The sequence below is a fragment of the Leptinotarsa decemlineata genome, unplaced genomic scaffold (assembly GCF_025532065.1).
Source record: "Leptinotarsa decemlineata unplaced genomic scaffold, Ldec_3_MD MMD2_tig00001344_RagTag_RagTag, whole genome shotgun sequence".
Classification (NCBI taxonomy): Eukaryota; Metazoa; Arthropoda; class Insecta; order Coleoptera; family Chrysomelidae; genus Leptinotarsa; species Leptinotarsa decemlineata.
In genome coordinates this window covers 506,320-527,485 of record NW_027412560.1, presented here as the reverse complement: position 1 = coordinate 527,485, position 21,166 = coordinate 506,320, and the positions used below count along the sequence as shown (strand labels likewise).

The 21,166-nt window shown below is 34.9% G+C and overlaps 1 protein-coding gene across 1 annotated transcript in view; it reads left to right on the top strand.

The window, feature by feature from the left end:
- Balat (Beta-alanine transporter) overlaps positions 1 to 21,166 on the top strand; it is an 84,670-nt gene that overhangs the window by 22,560 nt on the left and 40,944 nt on the right. The window contains exon 6 of the mRNA XM_074175802.1: positions 6,709 to 6,887. Coding sequence (XP_074031903.1) covers positions 6,709 to 6,887 — 179 coding nt within the window. The remainder of the gene's footprint in view (positions 1 to 6,708; positions 6,888 to 21,166) is intronic.

The following is a 21,166-nucleotide window of genomic DNA, read 5'->3' as shown; positions in this document are numbered from 1 at the left end:
CTCCATCTTGATACAAAAAACAAGGACGAGGAAATCTTCCAAGGAAAGGAAGGAAGTAATCAATTTCAAAATGAGTAACTCTGTACATCCATGTACAGAGTTACTTATTTTGAAATTGATTACTTCCTTCCTTTCCTCTGTACATGGATGTACAGAGTTACTCATTTTGAAATTGATTACTTCCTTCCTTTCCTTGGAACATTTCCTCGTCCTTGTTTTTTGTATCAAGATGGAGTAGTAGAAAGCCAAAAACTTTCTTTCCCAAAAAACAATATAAATCTTTATATAAATTGAGAAGGGTAAATTTTCAGGAGAGATTGATTTTTAAGAAAGGAAAGTTGTGGCTTCTACGAAAAAAATATGGAAATTTTTCAAAGGAAGAAAGAAAGCAACGAATTTAAAACATCAACTCTATACAAAGATGTAGAGATCATACAAACAAGTAACTTTCAGACACAAACTGGAAGAAAAATTCATTTCGAAACAGCTACTTTCACATATACATTACCTCTGTGAGTGACATCTGATTCACTTCCATAACGAATGTTTGGAGTACAAACTGAATAGATAAAAGTGTTTTTCGTATAGTTCAGTGTTCATATAAAAGATATTGTTTTGAAAGTTCTTTTCTTTCGTGTAATTCAATGTTTATATGAAAGTAATTGTTTCGATAGGGCTTTTTCTTTCAGTTTGTCTCAAAAAGTTACTTCTTTGCATGATCTGTAAATCTTTGTAATGAGTAAATTTTTTGAAGATTGTAAGATTTTTATCATAGAGATGAAGAAGTCGAAAACCAAAACCTTTCTTTCCCAAAAGTAACCTTTATTTCTATCAGGTGATAAGTTACTGCGTGAAAGTCAAAGTATTTTTCACATAGAATAATCTTATATTTATCAGTAACTTGTCGTATTTAACAATTTTGCCTATCGTTTCGGAGGCCAGTCATCAAAAATGTCAAACTCTTCTCGACGCACCAAACAAGTTGGCATCTTCAGGAGACTCATTCCTAATTCTAGGAATAAGATGAATGAACCTGATTACTCACTTTAGGAGTCAGATGAAAAAACTCATTCCTAACTCTTGAAAATAGAAAATAATTTTCTTCATCTCCTGAAGACGTCATCTCAGTATTCAGTTTTTGGTGATTGGGTGCTTGTTTTGGAACTAACCTCTCGATGATGATACAGTCTATTTTTTTTAAATTCCGCCCTTACGTTTTTCAAAATTTCTGGTGTTATAGTAGCCCACACATCTGTGATTCGTTGTGGTGGTTCTTGCAAATTTGATAGTTTCGTTAAAAATATCCATTCCTCTAGTCAAGGAAAGTGAACTCAGGGAACCTTGGTGGCCATTCGATATGCGCTCTGAGCCAAATCCAACGATCAGGAAATTTTTCTTCTAAGTATTCTCTGACAGGGATATAGAAGTGCCAAAGTCTCACATACTGCTGAAAAATTGGATCCTTATTGAGAGCATCATCTCAATAACAGCAATAACAATTCCAGGTGTTTGAATTTCTTCTCAAAGATGCGAGTATGAACATTTAGTAAGGTTTACGTAGTTGAGAAAGGACCAATTTCCGTATTACCCACAATTTCAGTCCAAGCGTTCAATTTCTCAGAATTTTTTGCAGAGGCTTTTACAATCCATTGAGGATTGCGATCACTCCGGTATCGGCAGTTCTGTCTATTGATGAAATGATTTATCGCTGAAACGTAACCGATTGAGGTAGTTGGGGTGTAACAATTGAATGTTTCATGGTTTAACAAAACTACTGTTTTCGATCGGGGACATCTTCACTTAGTTCTTGTACAAGATTGATTTTCAAAAGGACTTTTTGAAACTTCATTTCTTTCAAGGATAAAAAACAAGCACTACAAGAAAATCCATGAGGAGCTCTAAGAGCGGTGAATGTACGAAAAAAGCGATTCACGTTGGATTTGAATCGCTGGAGAATAAATTCATTAGAAATATGTTTTCAGAAAATTCATTCCACATAAACGCAGTAATCCAAATGGAAGAGTTTCCAAATAGTGAGATACGAGGTGAACCTCAAAACGATGAGCAGCCACAGTCCGTCGTGTATTTCTGATATGTACCGCTCTTGGTGGAATCAAATGTACCAAGTCACTTGAACACTTCCCGTGAAAGTATCTATAGAAGAGACACAAATCTCCAAAATTTCTTCGATGTTGCAATTATTCTTCGTGTCTTCAATCAGACGGATGGCTCTCTCCTGGATGGAATCCAGCAACTTCAGGGTATGGAAAGCGGAATTGTCTATTCTGACATTATTATATCCGGTTCGAACACATATATCAATTTGGAGAAAACCGATGCCTGGGTTTTTGTGGCATTGAATTGAACCTGGTTACTTCCACCTTAATGCGAAATCACCTCTAGATCCTCATTCAGATATACCACCTCCTGCTGCCGGTGATGATGTGCATCCAGAGCCAATGTCCTTGAATTCAATAAAGCAATATATTGAATTCTTGATTTTTTTCCCAGTAAGTCGTTATTATACAATCATACAACCACTCTATCAAATTGTCGAAAATATATCGCAGTCGGAGACGGGGCTCCTTCAGTTAGCAGATATTCAGGGTTGAAGTTTTTTTTAACCAGTAAGAAATAGACCATCGCTGGAAAAAGAAGTCGAACTATAAACCATCTTAACTGTCAGAATACTAAGACAATGTGTGTTCTCGGATAAAAATAGTGAAACGAAATATATAGTTTGTTATAGAACTGATCAAGCAACTTCTATTGTTGCTGATCATTCGATATCAGGAATAAACTTTTATATTAACGAATTATAAAATTATTCCAAAGTTCATCTCTCAGAGTTACAGTCAAAGTTCGATACAACTACATTTTAAGTTAGAGTAAAAAACATTTCCAAGTAAAAATAATCAGATAAGATAAACTATAATGTGAACACCAAAAATATCAATTTCAGTTAGCATAGTAAATAATTTCGTACATTTTTGAAGTCTTGAAAGGAACTGTAGTCAAAACTAAAAGATATATAACTTGCAAGTTTCAATTCATTGTTCGTTTAAAAGTAACCAACCCAATAGGTAGAATAGGTAACTGAAATTGCGCATATTATACATTGTTAGTATTCTACTGTTCCATGCCATGAAAATTATGAGATTCTGGTACCAGAATTTTATCAAAAGCTTGAAGTTGATATTTATTTGACAGCTCACCACGGCTCAGGGTTAATATTCATTTGACGGCTATTAACTACAGCAGCTTCCAAATAATGTCAACACAAAAAATGTCATTATAACTTTGATACATTACTATTAGTCTTTAAATTAGTCTTTAAATTTAAATGTTAAAAATAAATGTTTTTCAAAGTAATTGACGAGATCTGCCATTGATACAGTTCACTTATTATAGTTTCAAAAACTTATATTAATTAGGGCAGACGTATTCAGTGCGTACAAGCATCAGCAAATAACAAAATCTGAGATACTACCCGACCAGATGTCTATGTATTACGATAACTGTTTTATGATATTTTTTCTGATATTTACTACCTGCCATTTGAATAATATAAGATTTATACTCGAGAGGGCTCTATTATAATTCCAAATCTAATGGTTTCCGTATTCAGTATTCTTGTCAACCTTCATATAGATGCCTCGTGTTGCGTGAATTTAAAAAAATTGATAGTGTTGCTTTATATTATTTTGTTCATTGGATTATTAATCGTTGAATATTTTTGACATTATGTCGAGTGAAATAGATAAAGTGCAGTGTGTTTTTGTGACTCATCAAAAACTGAAAAATTATTAATATTTTCGGAAGAGACTATGGTAAAATGTCGAAATATTTTGAGGTTACGAAAACTTCATGAATTAAAGTACAACGATGTAATTTTACCGGAAGTTATTTTTGATGCCGGCTATCATGGTAGTTGTTATAAGACGTTTACAGCTTTAAAAAAAAAAATTTTTTGGCAGATGCCAATGAAAAAGTTTCATTACAAAGTACGTCGTCGTCTGCGACTGAACAACCATCAACATCAGTTAATAGTTCTATAATTGATGATGCAATGGTACAGGATTCCGTTTTGAATGACGTGAACGTTTCTGAGATAGATAAAGTTGTAGAAAAAAATATTGACGTCGCAGTAGATCAGCCGTTCGAGGAAAGGCAATTGGAAGATTCAGCAGCACCATTAACTGTTCAGAATCCTGAAACTGTGGCTTCAGCAAACCTGAATTTGTGCTCTTTTTGTGATAAAAGAAAAAAACAATATAAGTCTAAGAATGAGCCATTACGTACTTAAAAAAAAATCAATTTCAAATAATATATCATCAAAGTTGGAACCAGATTCTGAAATTCACAATGAAACTTTGATAAAAATACAAAGTGTTGCCTCTGATGAAGTGTACTATCATGATGTTTGTCGACAATTTTAGAAATCACAAACGGTCACTGGTGAAAAGTCCTTTCCGTATTTCATGGCATATCTCTCAGAGACACATGAAACCGTTTATAGAGAAATTTGTAATTTAATTGAGGAGAATGTCATAAAACGGGGACGTTGTTATTTTTTGTCATATTTGCATAAAGAGTATCTCGATATGTTTAAAGAATTGAGTGAAGGCTCCGATGCAGCATCAATATTTGCCGCGCATTACTCACAAGAAAAAATTCACAAGAAATTTAATGATAACATTCAAATTTTGATGTCAAACAAAAAAAAAGTTGTTGCTCCTAAGGGCGTTTCAACTATTGATGACTCATTATTTGCGCACCTAAAAGACCAAGATACCTTGCAAGCAGCTGCTGCTATTTTGAGACAGGAAATTTTAGGAATAACTTAAACAAAATAACCTGATTATTTAACTAGTCAACGACTAATTAAAGGTGAATGTTCAACACCACCAATGATTTCAGATTTTTTTTCGCCAATATTCCTGGTAAGTTGATAAAAATCAATTCTTTATCGAATATGTACAAATCTATTTATAAGTTATTAATATTTTACAATTTACGTTTATTTTTTACAGACTCTGACTCAATTGATGATGAAGATGATTTACACAACGATGAACATTACCCGGATGATGATGAATGAAGACTAATGAATACTTATAAATATGTATGTTACCTTAATATACCTTGATATTTAAATTTTTATCGTATTTTATCGTCTTTTTTTATTGTCAAAATTTTTAAATATTGTATGAACTACATAAAAAAATTTAATTTCAATAAATGCAGTAATTGAGTAAATCATAAATACATTATTTTGATGTAAAACAGTTATCGTAATACATAGATATCTGACCGGGTAGTATCTCAGATAATGTCATTTTCTGATGCTTGTACGCACTGAATACTTCTGCCGTAATTAATATAAGTTTTTGAAACTATAATAAGTGGAATGTATCAATGGCAGATCTCGTCAATTACTTTAAAAAACATGTATTTTTAACATTTTCAAATATGTTTGCCACAATGTTGAACGCGAGGTAAAGTTCAGCCGTTATTATTTTCCGTTCACAATAATAATATATTTCAAAATATCAAAACGGCAAACGTCGTAGAATGCGTTTAAAATTACTAAAAAATTGATACCTGTCTTACCTGCGCACTCACCGCGTCGACCACTTTGGGCTTAGTGAGGTCCCATATCATGTACGGTAGGTATAGGGGCCTCAATGTACAAAAACCTAAGTCTGGTCAAATACATGCAGGTAGCCGCTCACTGGCTCTTAGACTATATCTCAGTTTAACCAAAATGAACGATTGTTAATACGTATGAACGGATGAACCAAATGAGGTGTCCTACATATGAAATGAATGGAATATATGAATTGAAGGGGTTATATTTTTAGGAGTGGTTAATTTTTTTTTTTTGGGGGAAAGAAAGTTTTTGAATGTGAATATCATGTGAATGATATCTGATTTTTATTCCACAACAAATGTTTGAAATACAAACTGAGTAGAGAAAAGTATCTTCTGTATAATTCAGTGTTCATATAGAAGTATTTGTTTCGAAAGAATGTTTCTTTCGTGTAATTCAATGTTAATATGAAAGTAGCTGTTTCAGGAGGACTTTCTTTCAGTTTGTGTCTGAAAGTTACTTCTTTGCATGATCTACACATCCATGTATAGAGTTACTTATTTTAAAATTGATTACTTCCTTCCTTTCCTTGGAAGATTCACTCATCCTTGTTTTTTGTATCAAGATGGAGTAGTAGAAAGCCAAAAACTTTCTTTCCCAAAAAAAAATATATGAAATAATGCTAATCTACTGAAAGTTACAAAACGTTATTGGGCATCAGGAATCGTTTCAATTCATTACAAAGACCGACATGATTAGTTTAAAATCATCAGAATATTGAACTGATTACTTTAAAACACCGTTCTGAGTTTTTGTTGAACAAAACTGTTATCCGAATCACAGATGTAATACCAGTAATGATTTTTTAACAATACAAGAATACATTTTCTTTATTGAATAAAACAATAATAATTCAATTTTATAAAAATGGAATGAAAAAAATTATGTAATATATCATCACTTTCATAATTTCTGATGGATACAAACGTTTTGAAAACCTGATTTGTAGATTGTTATTATTTATGAAAACGTTTCGTCGAGATCTAACGAGAATTCAGAATCTACAGCTGCTAGATTAACAATATATTCTCTTTAATTTTAATTTTTTTTTTTAGATTACGTGACTACGTTAATTTTGTATTGTGTTGGCAAAATGGGAATTTCTTCGTCTTTCGTCGTACTACCGTTGATGGCATCTGAACTATATCCAACTGTTGTTAGAGGGCTGGGAATGAGTCTGAGCTCAGTTATAGGAATGCTTGGTCCAATTTTCATACCACTAGTCAACTATTTGGTAAATATGCTTATTCTGTTTAACTTTCTCTGGAACAGTGATGAAGTATTAGCAAAAATGGTGTGTAGGCTTTCACAGCCAGTGTCTAATAGATTATTTGCTTGATAGATATAATTGTAACGTCTGATTGGAAATGAATCTATTGATAAATAATTTGCTGTTCCGCTTTCACGGCCAGTGTCTAATAGATTATTTGCTTGATAGATATAATTGTAACATCTGATTGGAAATTAATCTATTACTAAATCATTTGCTGTTCCGGGTTTATGAATCGTAATCTGCAGGTTCTTGAGTCTGATGTTTTGTTTGCATCTGCAGCAGGCATTATCAAATGTTATGATTCGAAATAATCTACCTAGCTGCGATACACAGTTCACATGCCAGTTTTCAGTATCATCATTATTATTGGCATCTAGTGTTTACTGACAGTAAAATCAATAATTTCCATTTTTGCAAAAACAAAGTTTGGAACTGTAATTCCAGTAAAAAAAAGAATTACTTATAAATGAACTTGAACAGTGACGATAATACGTCCAGCTCTTTCAACAGCTTGATTGGTCTCAGCTCAAAATGTTTTCATAATTGATGAACTCTTGTATTTCTCATAATCGAATAAAGAACACACCTCAACTAGGTGCTTGTAGGAAATTCCAGCATAGATTTCCTTCAAGGTATCACTCCTATTCAAATTATGAAAATCACTTTCATGTACGATACGAAACTTCAGAGGGTGATTCGTTAGGTCGTTTTAAGAAAAAAGTTCCAATGAACGATATGTTCGATGTTGCTTCGTTTCTGAGAAACAGAGTTTTGAAGTTTGAAAGAAAACTGCATTTATAAAATATCATAAATGACCTCATACCGATTTGGTTGCACTTTGCTGCAGTTATTTGAAGTGATAAGGCACTGATTTAGGTCCAGTGGCGTCTCAGAACGCCACTTACTTTTTTTGTAGTTTTTTATATTTTTTGATAAAACAACTGGAAAGACAACTTATTCTCCGCTTATGATTTTTGCATATCAAGCTACCTTTCCGAGAAAAAAATGTCTTCTAAAAACTATCAATGGACAACATAAAATTAAAACCAAAAGTAAGTTATAAACAATTTCAACCTTGAAGTAAATGAGCAAAATATCCACAGTATATGAGGAGACGTCACTACGTTAGTGAGTAGGAAAGAGACGTGTGAGACGTTATCGATGCATAGAAGGATGAAATGAGTATGGGAGAGATTCGGTTGAGAGACAACGCGGTTGAATTATAAGAATAATGGCGGGGCATTCAGTTCAGCGTTGAAGAAAAAGTCATAACTGCCAACTTAACAGAAAAAACATGGCTGCACTAGGAGGAGGTCTTTAGTTGCAGAAAGAAAATATCTTTGAAAAAAATTTGCAGACACTTTTTCAAGAGGTTACTATGGTAGAGTTTGAAATAAAAGCCTGCTTAAAACCTTCAGAAGATTATATATTCAATAATAAAGAAAATGAAGAAAAAAAATTATATAACAAAATAGACACACAACAAAAACACCCAAAAAATTAATAAAAAAATAACCACAACAAAATAAAAAAAAACTCAATATTTGTGCCTTCGCCGGAAATTACTATTATATACGAGAGTGACGAAATACTCTAACCTGGCCGATGATTTCTGACCGCTAAATATCTATAAGGCAATTATTAGGTCCACTCTGAAAACAAATTTATTATAGCTAACTCCTTCCCAAAATCATAAAATTGTTAGTACATATGTATGTTTAACTCACCGCTGTCTTTTTCCTGCTCATTCCCTATTTGAACTTTTGCACTATACTGCTCAATTTTCGCTCCAAAATAAAAAACTACCCAAAATCACGCTAACCGCCTGTTTTTCAAGAATAAAAAAAAAGGTTCCACTCAGGAAGACTATCTCCCAAAACAAAATACCGCCCTTGATTGACCGTCAAGAGAACCATTTGAACTTTCGCACCACTCGTAGACCACTGCCTTAGGCGAAGAGCTCCCAGAATTTTCTGTATTTTCTCCTTTCAAAAGCCAAGAATAAATTACGTATTCATTGTCCCCCCGGCTCGTTCTTTCTAACCGTCCGCGTCGCGTCGCCCACGTACAACGGATATCATAAAAAAAACCTATTAAGCTGAATTGACAAAACATTCAATGCTAGAATATTGATATGCCAGTATTTACATTTTGAGCTACGCGACAAATATATCTGACTTTTCAAAACACTCCGATGAATCTCTAAATATATATAACCCAAAGATGACTGACTGACATAGTGGTCTATCAACGCATAGCCCAAACAACTGGACGGATTGGGCTGAAATTTGGGATGCAGGTAAATGTTATGACGTAGGCATCCGCAAAAAAAAGAATTTTGATTAATTCTACCCCCAAGGGGATGAAATGGGGAATGAAACTTTGTATGAAACTCTGTCAATTTTGAACCGATCGGGCTGAGACTTTGCATACATAAAGCTATTGTGACGTAGACATCCTCTAAGAAAGGATTTTGATGAATTTCACCTCTAAGGGAATAAAATAAGGGATGATGGAGGATGTGAATATATTAGTTTGTGACCTATCAGTACCTAATGGAATGAATAAATTAAGGAGAAAAAAATGATTTTTAGTTCTAAATGTCGACAACAGATGGCGTTAGTAGTATTTTAAAACACGTTATCGTTGTGTTTTCACTGAGTTACATATACCCGATGATGAGTGGTCACCGTATCTAATAGTACATACTATACCTAAATATTTCTGGCGGATTATATTTGACGATTTGGGCTGTTCTTTTCTTGGCATATTTTGGATTGCATTTCTTTTGTTTCGGTTCAGTATTTTTGGTTATAGACTTTGCTTTATATTTGGCATCTGTTTTGTTTTCGTTTGGTTTAAATATAGGTTTTGTCGGTTAGACTTTTTTAAAATAGCTAAAGAAAATCTGAACGTTAATGGAGAAGTTGAAGAATGTGTGCTTTCTCTTATTTAATGTACGGAACACAAGATAGAGCGAAGGAGGTGCGTTCAGAAATTGTCAGATATGTGGTTTATGACTGGAGCAAGTTTTTAATTATGACCCACGACAGTTATGACCCACGACAGGAATGATGATAACTACGTAACACCTGACGAATATTTTGCTGATATGATGAAAAATGCTACTCATAGCGAATTTTGTGAGTTAATAGCTGCAGGATTAATATTCCCATTCAAGTTTGAAGTTTATAGAAACGGTCTCATATATACGGAATTTGGATATAGATCCACTAAGGCGATTACGATTCAGCAAAGATTTGTCCAGTGGGCATTTTGATGCCTATCTTCCCATAGCAGCACAGAAGATTACTCGGCGTCGTATGGAGGTAGCTGTAGTAGAACATGATTTTGGAATTGATACCCCTTCGCAACTTGAAGTTGATGAGGGTTGTCAGGAGGTACCTGTTTTAGAGCTTGAACATTCACCTATTGTATCTTCAATAAATTATGAAGAAAATTCAATAAGAAGTATATTGTCCCATTCAGAGTCTGTGACATTATTAGAAAAAAAAAAACAAACGTAGGACAAGGTTTACTAATTACACACGAAAAAATCAAATAAAAAAGGCACAAAGAAAATATGGACAGACTTTAACTGAATCCCACCGTAAAGCTGTGTTTGAATATAAGAAAAAAACCCTGATGTACAGAGGGAAGCTGTCGGTACCTACAAGGCTGCACACCCTGAAAAACACAGGCAAGCTGTCGCCATCTACCAGGATGCACACCCTGAAAAACACAAGCAATCTGTCGCCATCTACCAGCCTGCAAACCCTGAAAAATAGGTAATCTGCTACACTATATCAGGGCAGGAATACCGATGTGCATAGAGTGATTCAGTCACGGTATAGAGAAAATACGGAGAAGCAAGTTGTTTTTGGGTTTGGCGTATGGACCAGATTTGCTTATGGAACTGACAGCAGTATAGTCTTAGGTTGTATGACATATAAGTGTCAGTGGTGTAACGCCTTGAAGTGGAAAGATGAGACACCTGGCATGTGTTGTATCGCCGGTCTTTACAACTTGACCCGTTTAAACAAATGTCTGAACCACTTCACAGTCTGGTTAATGATTTACACCCAAATGATGTACACTACATGGATCATATCCGAAAATATAATGCCTGTTCTCAAATGACTTCCTTTGGTGGAAAACAAATAAAAGAAGGCGGTTTTTCACCAACTTTCAAAGTTCAAGGACAAGTCTATGATTTAATTGGAAGTATATAACCGGAACATGGGCAGGATGCACAGTTTCTGCAAATTTATTTCGTCGGTAAAGATCTTAGAGAAGCTAATATTCAATGTTTTAAATTTCCTGATTTGAGACCAAATTTAATCAAACAATTGCAGCTTATGTTACATGAGGTGAACCCATACATAAAAGATCTAAAAACAACCATTGATGAAATATCGCCTTCGGAGTCATTCAAGGTCGTAAAACATGCAGATAAAATACCACAAAGAGAACACGGAAGCAGATTTAATGCACAAACGGCAAATGAAGTGGCTGTTGTATTGGTAGATCAGCACTTTGACCGAAGAGACATTATCCTCAAAAGCCAAAGTAACTCACTTCAGTGTATCAGTAAGATACATCGAGCTCATGACGCGCTGCAGTACCCGTTGATGTTTTGCTGGGGTGATGATGGCTATTCAATCAACATACCACAATGCGATCCCACAACTAAGTTGCCCTTGAGAAAAACAGTCTTTGCTGTAAGTTTTTATTCATACAGAATAATGATCAGAGAAGGAGAAGATAACTTTTTGGTTGAATATCTCGGTCTTTTTAGTCAATATTTGGTAGATGAATATGCAAAAATAGAAACTGAAAGACTGAACTACATAAAAAACAATCAAGCCAAATTGCGCGCAGTCAATTATATGCATTTAAAAGATGCAATTGGACGGCAAGCTACTGAAGCAAATCAGCTGGGACAAATGGTAGTACTTTCATCATCTTTTACTGGTGGACCAAGACACCTGCACGAAAAAACGCAAGACGCCATGACCTATGTTAGACATTACGGTCGTGCCGACCTTCTTATTACTTTTACATGTAACCCACGCTGGCGTGACATAAATGAGCACTTGCTTTCTGGACAAAAATCTCATGATCGATACGATATTATTTCGCGTGTCTTTCGATTGAAGGTAAAAAAGATCATGGAATTATTGATAAAAGGGAAAATACTCGGTAAAGTGAGATGCTATATGTATTCGACGGAATGGCAAAAGCGAGGTCTTCCGCATATCCACATACTTTTATGGCTTCAACATCGAATCACTCCGGATCTAATTGACAATATTATGTGTGCTGAAATACCTAAGCACGATCGTGATCCTGAGCTTCACGAAATTGTTAAAAGTAATATGATACATGGCCCCTGTGGAAGTTTAAAGCGAAAATATCCATGCATGAAAGATAATTCGTGCAGCAAACGTTATCCTAAAGCTCTTATTAAGGAAACTCAAATCGGTGATGATGGTTATCCGCAGTACAGGAGACGTACTCTGGATGACGGTGGATTATCTATCAATATCAAGGGTGTTACAATAGATAATCGTTGGGTGGTTCTTATAATCCAGTACTATTAAGAACATGTAACGCTCACGTGAACGTAGAGTATTGCCTTTCAGTGAAGTCAATCAAATACGTTCGCAAATATGTTAATAAAGGGTCACATCAGGCTACGTTTACTTTATGAAGTAAGATGAAGTTACAACCTACGCAAGTGGTCGATATATAAGTTCAGCTGAAGCAGTTTGGCGAATCCTTGAATTGTCAATACATGAGCGTTTTCCTCCTGTAGTGCACCTTGCTGTTCATTTAGAAAATGGACAGAGAATTTATTTTGATGAGCAGAACTTAAGCGACAAATTGAGTGGAGCCTCCTACAACTACACTCCTCCCCATTTTTCGATCTATGTAACGTGGATAACTTTGCAAAAACACTAGAAAGTCCCTGCGTATTACGTTTGGAACAAGCGATGGTTTCAGAGAAGGAAGAGAGGAGTGAATGTTGAAGGATGGTCAGGGGTCAAAAAAGAACACGTTCTAGGTAGGGTTTATACTGTTCATCCAAAAAATACAGAATGCTTCTACATGAGATTAGAGGCCCAGCTTCATTAGAAGCGTTGAAAACTGTAGATGGTCACTTACATCCCACTTTCCAATCCGCGTGCAATGCTCTAGGTCTACTCGAAGATGATCGGCATTTGGATTCAGCTCTTGAAGAGTGTAACAGCAAATTATTGATAAGTCAATAATCCGCTGTACATTTATTTTCGAACGGCAGCTTTTGGCCGGAGAGCACTATGGGTTCGTTAAAAGATTATTTTCATGAAATTCAAATTAACATTGAAGTGGGCGCCACCCAACTTTGTTAAATCATTTATAAAGCTGGGAAATTAAATGGAGATAATTGATGGGAACGTATTTTTGTGGATTTGGTTGTTAAGTAATAGCATAAATAGTAAACAACTGAAATAAATACAAGTATATCAAAGTTATATGAAACAAAAGGCTTCTGTGATATGGAAATCGAAGATATTTTTGAGGAAGACTGAGAACTCAATTTTGCAAGATTATATCACATCATAATTGAAAAATGCTTACCCATAGTACTATGCATCATCTCACAACATTATAGCATGATATTTTATAGAGATTTATGTGTAGCACTTCCCCTATATTTTTTATAAATATTTGAAATAGGTTAAAATAACATTATAAGTTGAAATAAATGATAAGTTCTGGCCTCATTGGTCCTCTTCACATAACAGTAAAATGGAGGTAGAACACTATCTAGCTGGACACCACCAAGGACGTTTTCCCCACAATTGAAGAAAAGGGTAAGATCAGAAATTTCTGTACTTCTAGCCTCTAGCCGAGTTGGACGTAATAGCATATGCAACAGCAAAGTGATTAGATTCACTCTTTTCAACATAAACTACTTATTCGCCTAATGTCATCCTACAACTCTAAGATTGAATTTTAGTTAAAGCAAACCCAACACAAAAAGGTATCCAGAGTATTCTCCAATTTCTGGGGCTTCTTAAAGACTTACCTCTAAAGAGAGTAGGCAATGGTGTATCTATCAAAAACCGGGAGCCTCGTGGTTTGATTAAGCAAAAAACTGGAATTTCCAGGGCTAGTCTACAAAATAGCCAGAATATTATTTTACTCAATTCAGGAAGGGCAATTATCAATTTCGACAGGAAGAAGAATTCAAATCCAAAAACTGTGTCCCTTCACAACCACCTTGGCACATCTGCCTTCACAGGAAAAAAATATCGAACTGAAGCCTTATCCTTGAAAAGAATCGTGCTTGGTTTTACCAATCGAATTCAATACACCTCAGTTATCGGACAAATGGGAGGTGAGATATTTTAAAATTCCGCATTAATTGGGAGCTGGCAACTAACCATACACAAAAGTGTTCGAATGGTGTCCTGTATGAGCTGACTTCTCTTGGATTTATTTCAAAAATTGTAGAAAATTAAAGTAAGACAAACTGAACGCTACACAACCCCTCTCCAAAAAAAAAAATAAATGAAACAAAAGGTGCTTCATTTCATTTTAAGATTTGACAACAGTTGTTGAAACGGTATCTTTTGCGTACCAAACATCCATATGGAAATCAAAATCGAGAATACTGAATCGGGAGTTACTAAATCATGGAACACGACACAATCGGTTAGGACTAAAAACAATTGTTTCAATCTATTTCTTAATCTAAAATATATACATGAAAGCAAAAATTCCTTATATTTTCCACTAAATCTATTTGAGATTCTATTTGAAGTGACATTCTGAAGATATTTACATATTTACAAATAATTGGTACCAATATTTTTCCTTTCGTGTATTTCACTACACGAGATTACTTTCGAAAAATTATGACTACAAAATCAACCAACTGAAATTTCGGAATTTGATCCGAAATACGGTTTCAAATCCTTCACATGCCAGTCTCCTGCGGGAGATCCATTGGCATTTTCTAAAGAATACACAAGACGAGAAACTTTTCGCTTAACAAAACTCAAAACATATTTCGGTGCCAATTTAGCACTGAACTGAGCCGCGGCTTCTGATAAAATTTTATTTCGGCGCCAAACCTTTTCACCAACTTGAAATGGGAAATCTCTTTTTCTAAGATTATATGCCTTTGCATTTCGTTTGTAGGAAATATGCAATTTTTCACGAACTCCTTTAAATATATTCGATAAACCTGTAATATTTTTGTAATATTCATTTCGATCTTCAGGTAGTAAATGAATATCACTTGTACTGGATACTTCACCGTAATGTTTTCCGGATAAGGGTACGTATCTACCAAAGTTCAAAAGTGACGGAGGGTAATTATGTACTTCATGATTTGCAGTATTTATAGCTTGTTGGATTTTTGGTAGCTCCCTATCCCAAAACTTGTGTTCACCGATATAACTTCTGATTGCTTGGCCTATAGTTTTATTATTTCGCTCCACGAAATTACACTGGGCTGCATATCTTGGACTGAATCATATTTTTTGAACCTGATATTCATCAGCCAATTTTTTGAATATTTTTCCTGCGAATTGTGGACCATTGTCACATATTATGAACTCGGGAACTCCGTATACCAAAAAAACACTGTTTTCTAAAAAAATTGCCACTTTTCGAGCGGTAGCTTTACGCATTGGACACAGTAGCGTGTACTTTGTAAACCAATCTGCGACAACAAGCAAATGGGTGAATCCATTTGGTGAACGAGGAAACGGTCCCATTATATCGACTGCTATAATTTGAAAAGGGAACCTGGCCGTTTTTTCATTTCCCATAGTGTCAATTCGAGGGGTGTTGGATATTTTTGAGATTGACAAATCAAGCAAGTTTTCACATATTTCAAGATGTCTCTTCTCATTCTAGGCCAATAGTAATATTGCTTAATTTGAGATAGAGTTTTGTAGAAACCAAAATGTGAACAGGTTGAAGGATCATGAGAATTTTCAATGACTTTCTTTCTTTGACTTTTTGGAACGACAATTTTCCATTCCCTTTCATTTACATGAAAATTGATTCTATAATGTGTCATTTTCAACTTTCCACTGCAGATAAGAGTTTGGATCTTTCTGTACCCTTTCAAAAAGATTTGTATACCAAACATCTTTATTATCAGGAAAAACATCTACTAAATTCAATTCAGTTGTATCCATGTCTGAATCACTGGGAGGTATACGCGATAGAAAATCCGGAACGACATTTGATGAACCGTTTTTATGTATGATATCAAAAGAGTACTGGCTTAACTTCACTGCCCATCTGGCGAATCTACCTGTTGGCTCTTTCTAATTTGAAAGCCACAAAAGACTATAATGATCAGTAGTTACTTTATATTTCACTCCTTCGAAATAGGGACGAAACCTCTCAATGAGGAATATTGAACTAAGCAATTCTCGTTCAGTCACACTATAGTTCCGTTCAGCTCTAGATAATGACCGAGAAGCATAAGCGATAACGGTTTCATGACCATCAACTTCTTGTGTCAATATTCCACCAATTTCTACATCACTACCATCGCACTGGATCGTAAAAGCCTTAGAGAAATCTAGAGGGCTGAGAATAGGACCTGTAATGAGAGCTTTTTTGATATTAAGAAAAGCTTCTTCTGCTTCTGTCGTTCACGTAATTGGCTGCTGCTTCTTCTTTCCTTCTAGTAGACTACTAATAGATGCCATCAAGGTTGAAAAACTCGAGATGAATCGCCTATACTACGAACATAATCCAATAAAACGTTTGATCTCGGTACTTGTTGTAGGACGTGCATAATTCACCATGCTTGCCACTTTTTCTGGCTCTGTGCGGATGCCTTGCCTATCTATGACAAATCCCAAATTCTAATTAAGGAAGTTTTAAAAAAGTCATACTTTTTTAGATTAATAGTTAGATTGGCTTCCTTCAAAATATTTTTAACTCCGGCCAGTAGGGCAACATGTTCCTCGAAAGTAGCAGACGTGATAATTATGTCATCGAGATATGTGAATATATGTGGTTCATACTTAGGACCGAACAAAGCATCACAAAGCCTGGCCTGAGTCTGAGCAGAATTTCGAACTCCAAACGGCATAACTGAAAAATGAAATAGACCTCGCCCTGGGACGCTGAAAGCTGTCTTCTCCTTGGATGCTTCGTCTAAGGTTACCTGCCAGAAAGCTTTCCTAAGGTCTATACTAGAAATGAATTGGGAATTTCGAAGTTGATTCAGAATCCTATCTATACGAGGAAGAGGAAAGCTATCATGCTTGGTAATTTCGTTCAATTTCCGCCCATCAAAACAAAAACGATATTCACCGGAGGACTTTTTTATTAGCAGAACTGGGCTGTTCCACGGGCTATGCGACGGTTCCACTACACCTAATTTAAGCATATCGTCCAATTCTGAGTTCAATATTTTCTACATATAAGGGCTCATCAAATATTGTTTTTCACGAAATGATTTTGCATCCCCAGTATCAATAGAGAATATTATTTTGTCAGTTCGACCTAAGCGAATGTCACTGTTAATATCTTTAAATGATTCGATAACATTTTCCGCCTCTAGTTTTTGATCAACTGTTAAATCTTTCAAACTACTCAATTCAAAAGATGTCAATACATGCTTATCGGAAAATTCATAGACAGAAGTATCGTGATCTACCAAAGGGATTAGATAACTGTCAGTAACATGACTATAAACATCCCAAGTTGAATTATTGAAATCTATTTTGATTTTGAATTTATCGCAAAAATCACTACCAAAAATGAATGAGTGCGGCAATGAAGGAACAATTGAAATTGGGACTATATGAACAACATTTTTTATGGTAATTAGCAAATTTACTGCGCCTTTAACAATTTGTTGTGATCCATCGGCAGTAAAAATATTTTTCTTATCTGATGGATTTATTTTCGAATTGAGATTTTTCAATATGTCTAAAACTTCCTTTCCTCCAACTGTTACATTTGCACCACTATCTGAAAGACAAAGGATTTCCTTATCAAAAAGTTTAACTAATATGTAAGGCCTATTATCACAAGGCTTCTTAATAAAAAATGGTGAAACTTGATGTTCAGAAAAAACTTTATGTTCTTAAAAATGTTTGACTTTCTTTTTCCACGAGTCCCAATCTACCTGAGAAAAATATTCATTTGTAAATTTGAACGAATTACTAATAGCTCCAGTGGTATAAGGAGGAGAGTGTGAGCTATTTCCACTCACCCCCACTACAAGTTTCCCTTACATTGATTACAATCCTTAGAAGTGACATCTGGAAATCCACACTTAAAACAAAATCGTTTCCGAATATTACTTTTACAATTCCTAAAAGTATGGTTTTCCAAGTTGCAGCGCCAGCACCGTATCACGTTTGACTCCATATTTGAACGAATTATATTTACTTGATTGCTATCTGAAATATTTCTCTTGATTGTTTCCTTTTTTTTGCGAAACCGCGCTTGAATCATAATGTTTATTTCTAGAACTGTTTCTAGGTTTACCTCTCAAACGAGTTGAACCATTACTTGAAGTAACATCAGAGACATAAGCAAGTTCGGGGTCTAACAAATTTGAAATATATCTATTATTATTTGTATGACTATTTTTGGCTGTATTGAAGATATTAGCTTCTTCTAATCGTTTACATAGGTTGCCAAGGGTTTCTACATTATCAATTGTGCTGAGTGCTAGCCTTTTCCTATATTCTTCTTGTAGACCTAATTTGGAATATTTTATTTTAGTTGGTTCAGCAGGAGCTCGGCTGAGTCTACTGAACGAAGTTTCCATGCAAGCTATATAAATAACCACAGGTTCATGTCTACCTTGTCTCCTAGTTCTGACTTGATTCCAAATCTCATCATCGAAATCTGTTGTAAGAAAATCTTTTTTAAGTTTTGCAATTAGAGCCTCCCAATCACTAACTTGTGAGCGTACCTGTTGCAACCAAAACGTAGCTTTTCCATAAAAAAGATCACCAGCAGAATCAAAGAGTTGACTTTTTGAAATATGACGGGCTTTAGCAAGTTCTTCAACTTTCTCAATAAAAGCCAGAAGATTTTTAGGATTTCCATCAAATGAAATTCCTAGTTTATACACAGGAAATGTCTTAGAAGTAGAAGAAGAAGAATTCAATTGATTACCCACATTGGAGGTGATATTCATTGACAGTGCATCTATATTACTAGAATTATGCATTGAAGTAGCAATATCTTGATCTTGAACACGTTCATGAAGGTCTGCATCTAATTGCAAAGCTGTAGCATAAGATTCATTCTTGAATTTCAAAATCAAATCAAAATCTGGATCATTTCTATCTAAAATTATTCTCTGAATACGAAAAATGATATGAGTAAGCCGAGTAACAGCTCTTTTATACATGGAATCGGAATTGGGAACCTCAAAATCATTAATTAGTGTCTGCAATGAATTTAAAATTTCATTTTAATTTCAATTTTTTCTTTATTGAAATCATAATCAGGATTCGAAAAAGTTCTAACATCAGTTCCTGATTGTAACTCTTTTATTAATAAACGACTCAATATTTTTCGTTTTTCATCTTATTTCCGATCTGAAATAACTCCACGTATTTTTAATTCATAATTCAATTCATTCAAGAATCAATGACTTGCCTTAAACTTAGACTCCATTTTGAATTACCTACGTTCGAATTTTCTAATTGAAATAAAAAAACTTATTTACTACAAACTATTCGATTTGGCGAAAATAAATCTAGATTTGTCAGAAACCCGGCAAGGTTATCGCAAATATACCTATCGGCGATAGCCCCAAAAAACACCAAACAATAAAAACGTTCTCGCTAGAAATGACTACCTGAAATTTCACCTCACGATATCATAATTTAATTTATTTCGTAGTAAAATTCCAAAGATTGATATTTTGTTTAATCTGTGACCAATTTAATAATTATCAAAGACCTTATTGATTTCCTACCATTTCTTATTAGAAACGAAACACCAAAAAAATGTAATGGAAAATATGTAATGACATTTTTTTTTTCTAAAAATGCTACAAGAGGCAGCACTTTGTCAAACACCGCATATGATTCGAGAGCTTTTTGTTATCATTTTATTGTTCTGACAGGTGTCCGAGCCCTATGTCTTTGGGAAAAATACAAATAATATCTTTCTGAAGACTTTAAAAAACAACTGGAAAGACAAGGTGACGTGGATGTAGAGCACTCATCGGACCTGATATTTAACAAATGCCTGTCGGTATTAGAGGATGCCATATTATCATTAGGCGGCCGTCCTCTTGAAGAGTATGGATTACCTTAGCCAATAACATCAATACATTTCGAAAATAGAGAGTACGTGAAGGAGACCAGTTACGATACCGTGGCCTTAGAAGACTCAGTAAGAAAAAATGAATGACGAGCAACAGGAATTTTACAATAAAATTATCACAAGTGTAGATGCAAATGACGGTCGAATATTCTTCTTAGATGCTCCAGGAGGAATTGGTAAAACTTTCCTCATTAATTTACTTTTGGCGAAAGTAAGAAGTACTCACGGCATTGCCCTGGCTGTGGCGTCGTCCGGCATAGCTGCTACATTACTCGAAGGTGGTCGAACTGCTCATACTACTTTTGAGTTACCACTCAATTTAATCACTACCGAGACTCCCCATCTACAACATCTCCAAACAAAGTAATTTTGCAGAAGGGGTAATACAGAATTAATGGGTGGCGTAACAGTTTTGCTGGCCGGAGACTTTCGGCAGACTCTACCAGTGGTGCCAAAAGGAACCAGAGCTGACGAAGTAAAGTCGTGCATTAAGAAATCTAATTTGTGGCCCCAGGTTGATATTCTTAAGCTCTCTGAAAATATGAGAGTACATTTGGGCGGGATGAGTCTGCTGGTAGATTTTCAGATTTCCTTCTTAAAATCGGTAATGGTGATTTTCCATCGTTTGATGAAATGATAACCATCCCGGAAGAACTGTGCACAGTTGTTACTACGGTTCAGGAATTGCTGTCTAAAGTTTATCCAGACATTATTCATATACATACAAGCTCCATACATACTCCAAAAAACGATCAAGCAGCAACTATCAACGATATCTTGCTCATGTCGTTTGAGGGAGAAGAAAAGGTCTATACTTCGATTGATACTGTGGTTAATATAGATGACGCTACTAATTACCCTGTATAATTTTTGAATTCATTGAAACCGCCAGGTTTGCCTTGTCATAAGCTTAT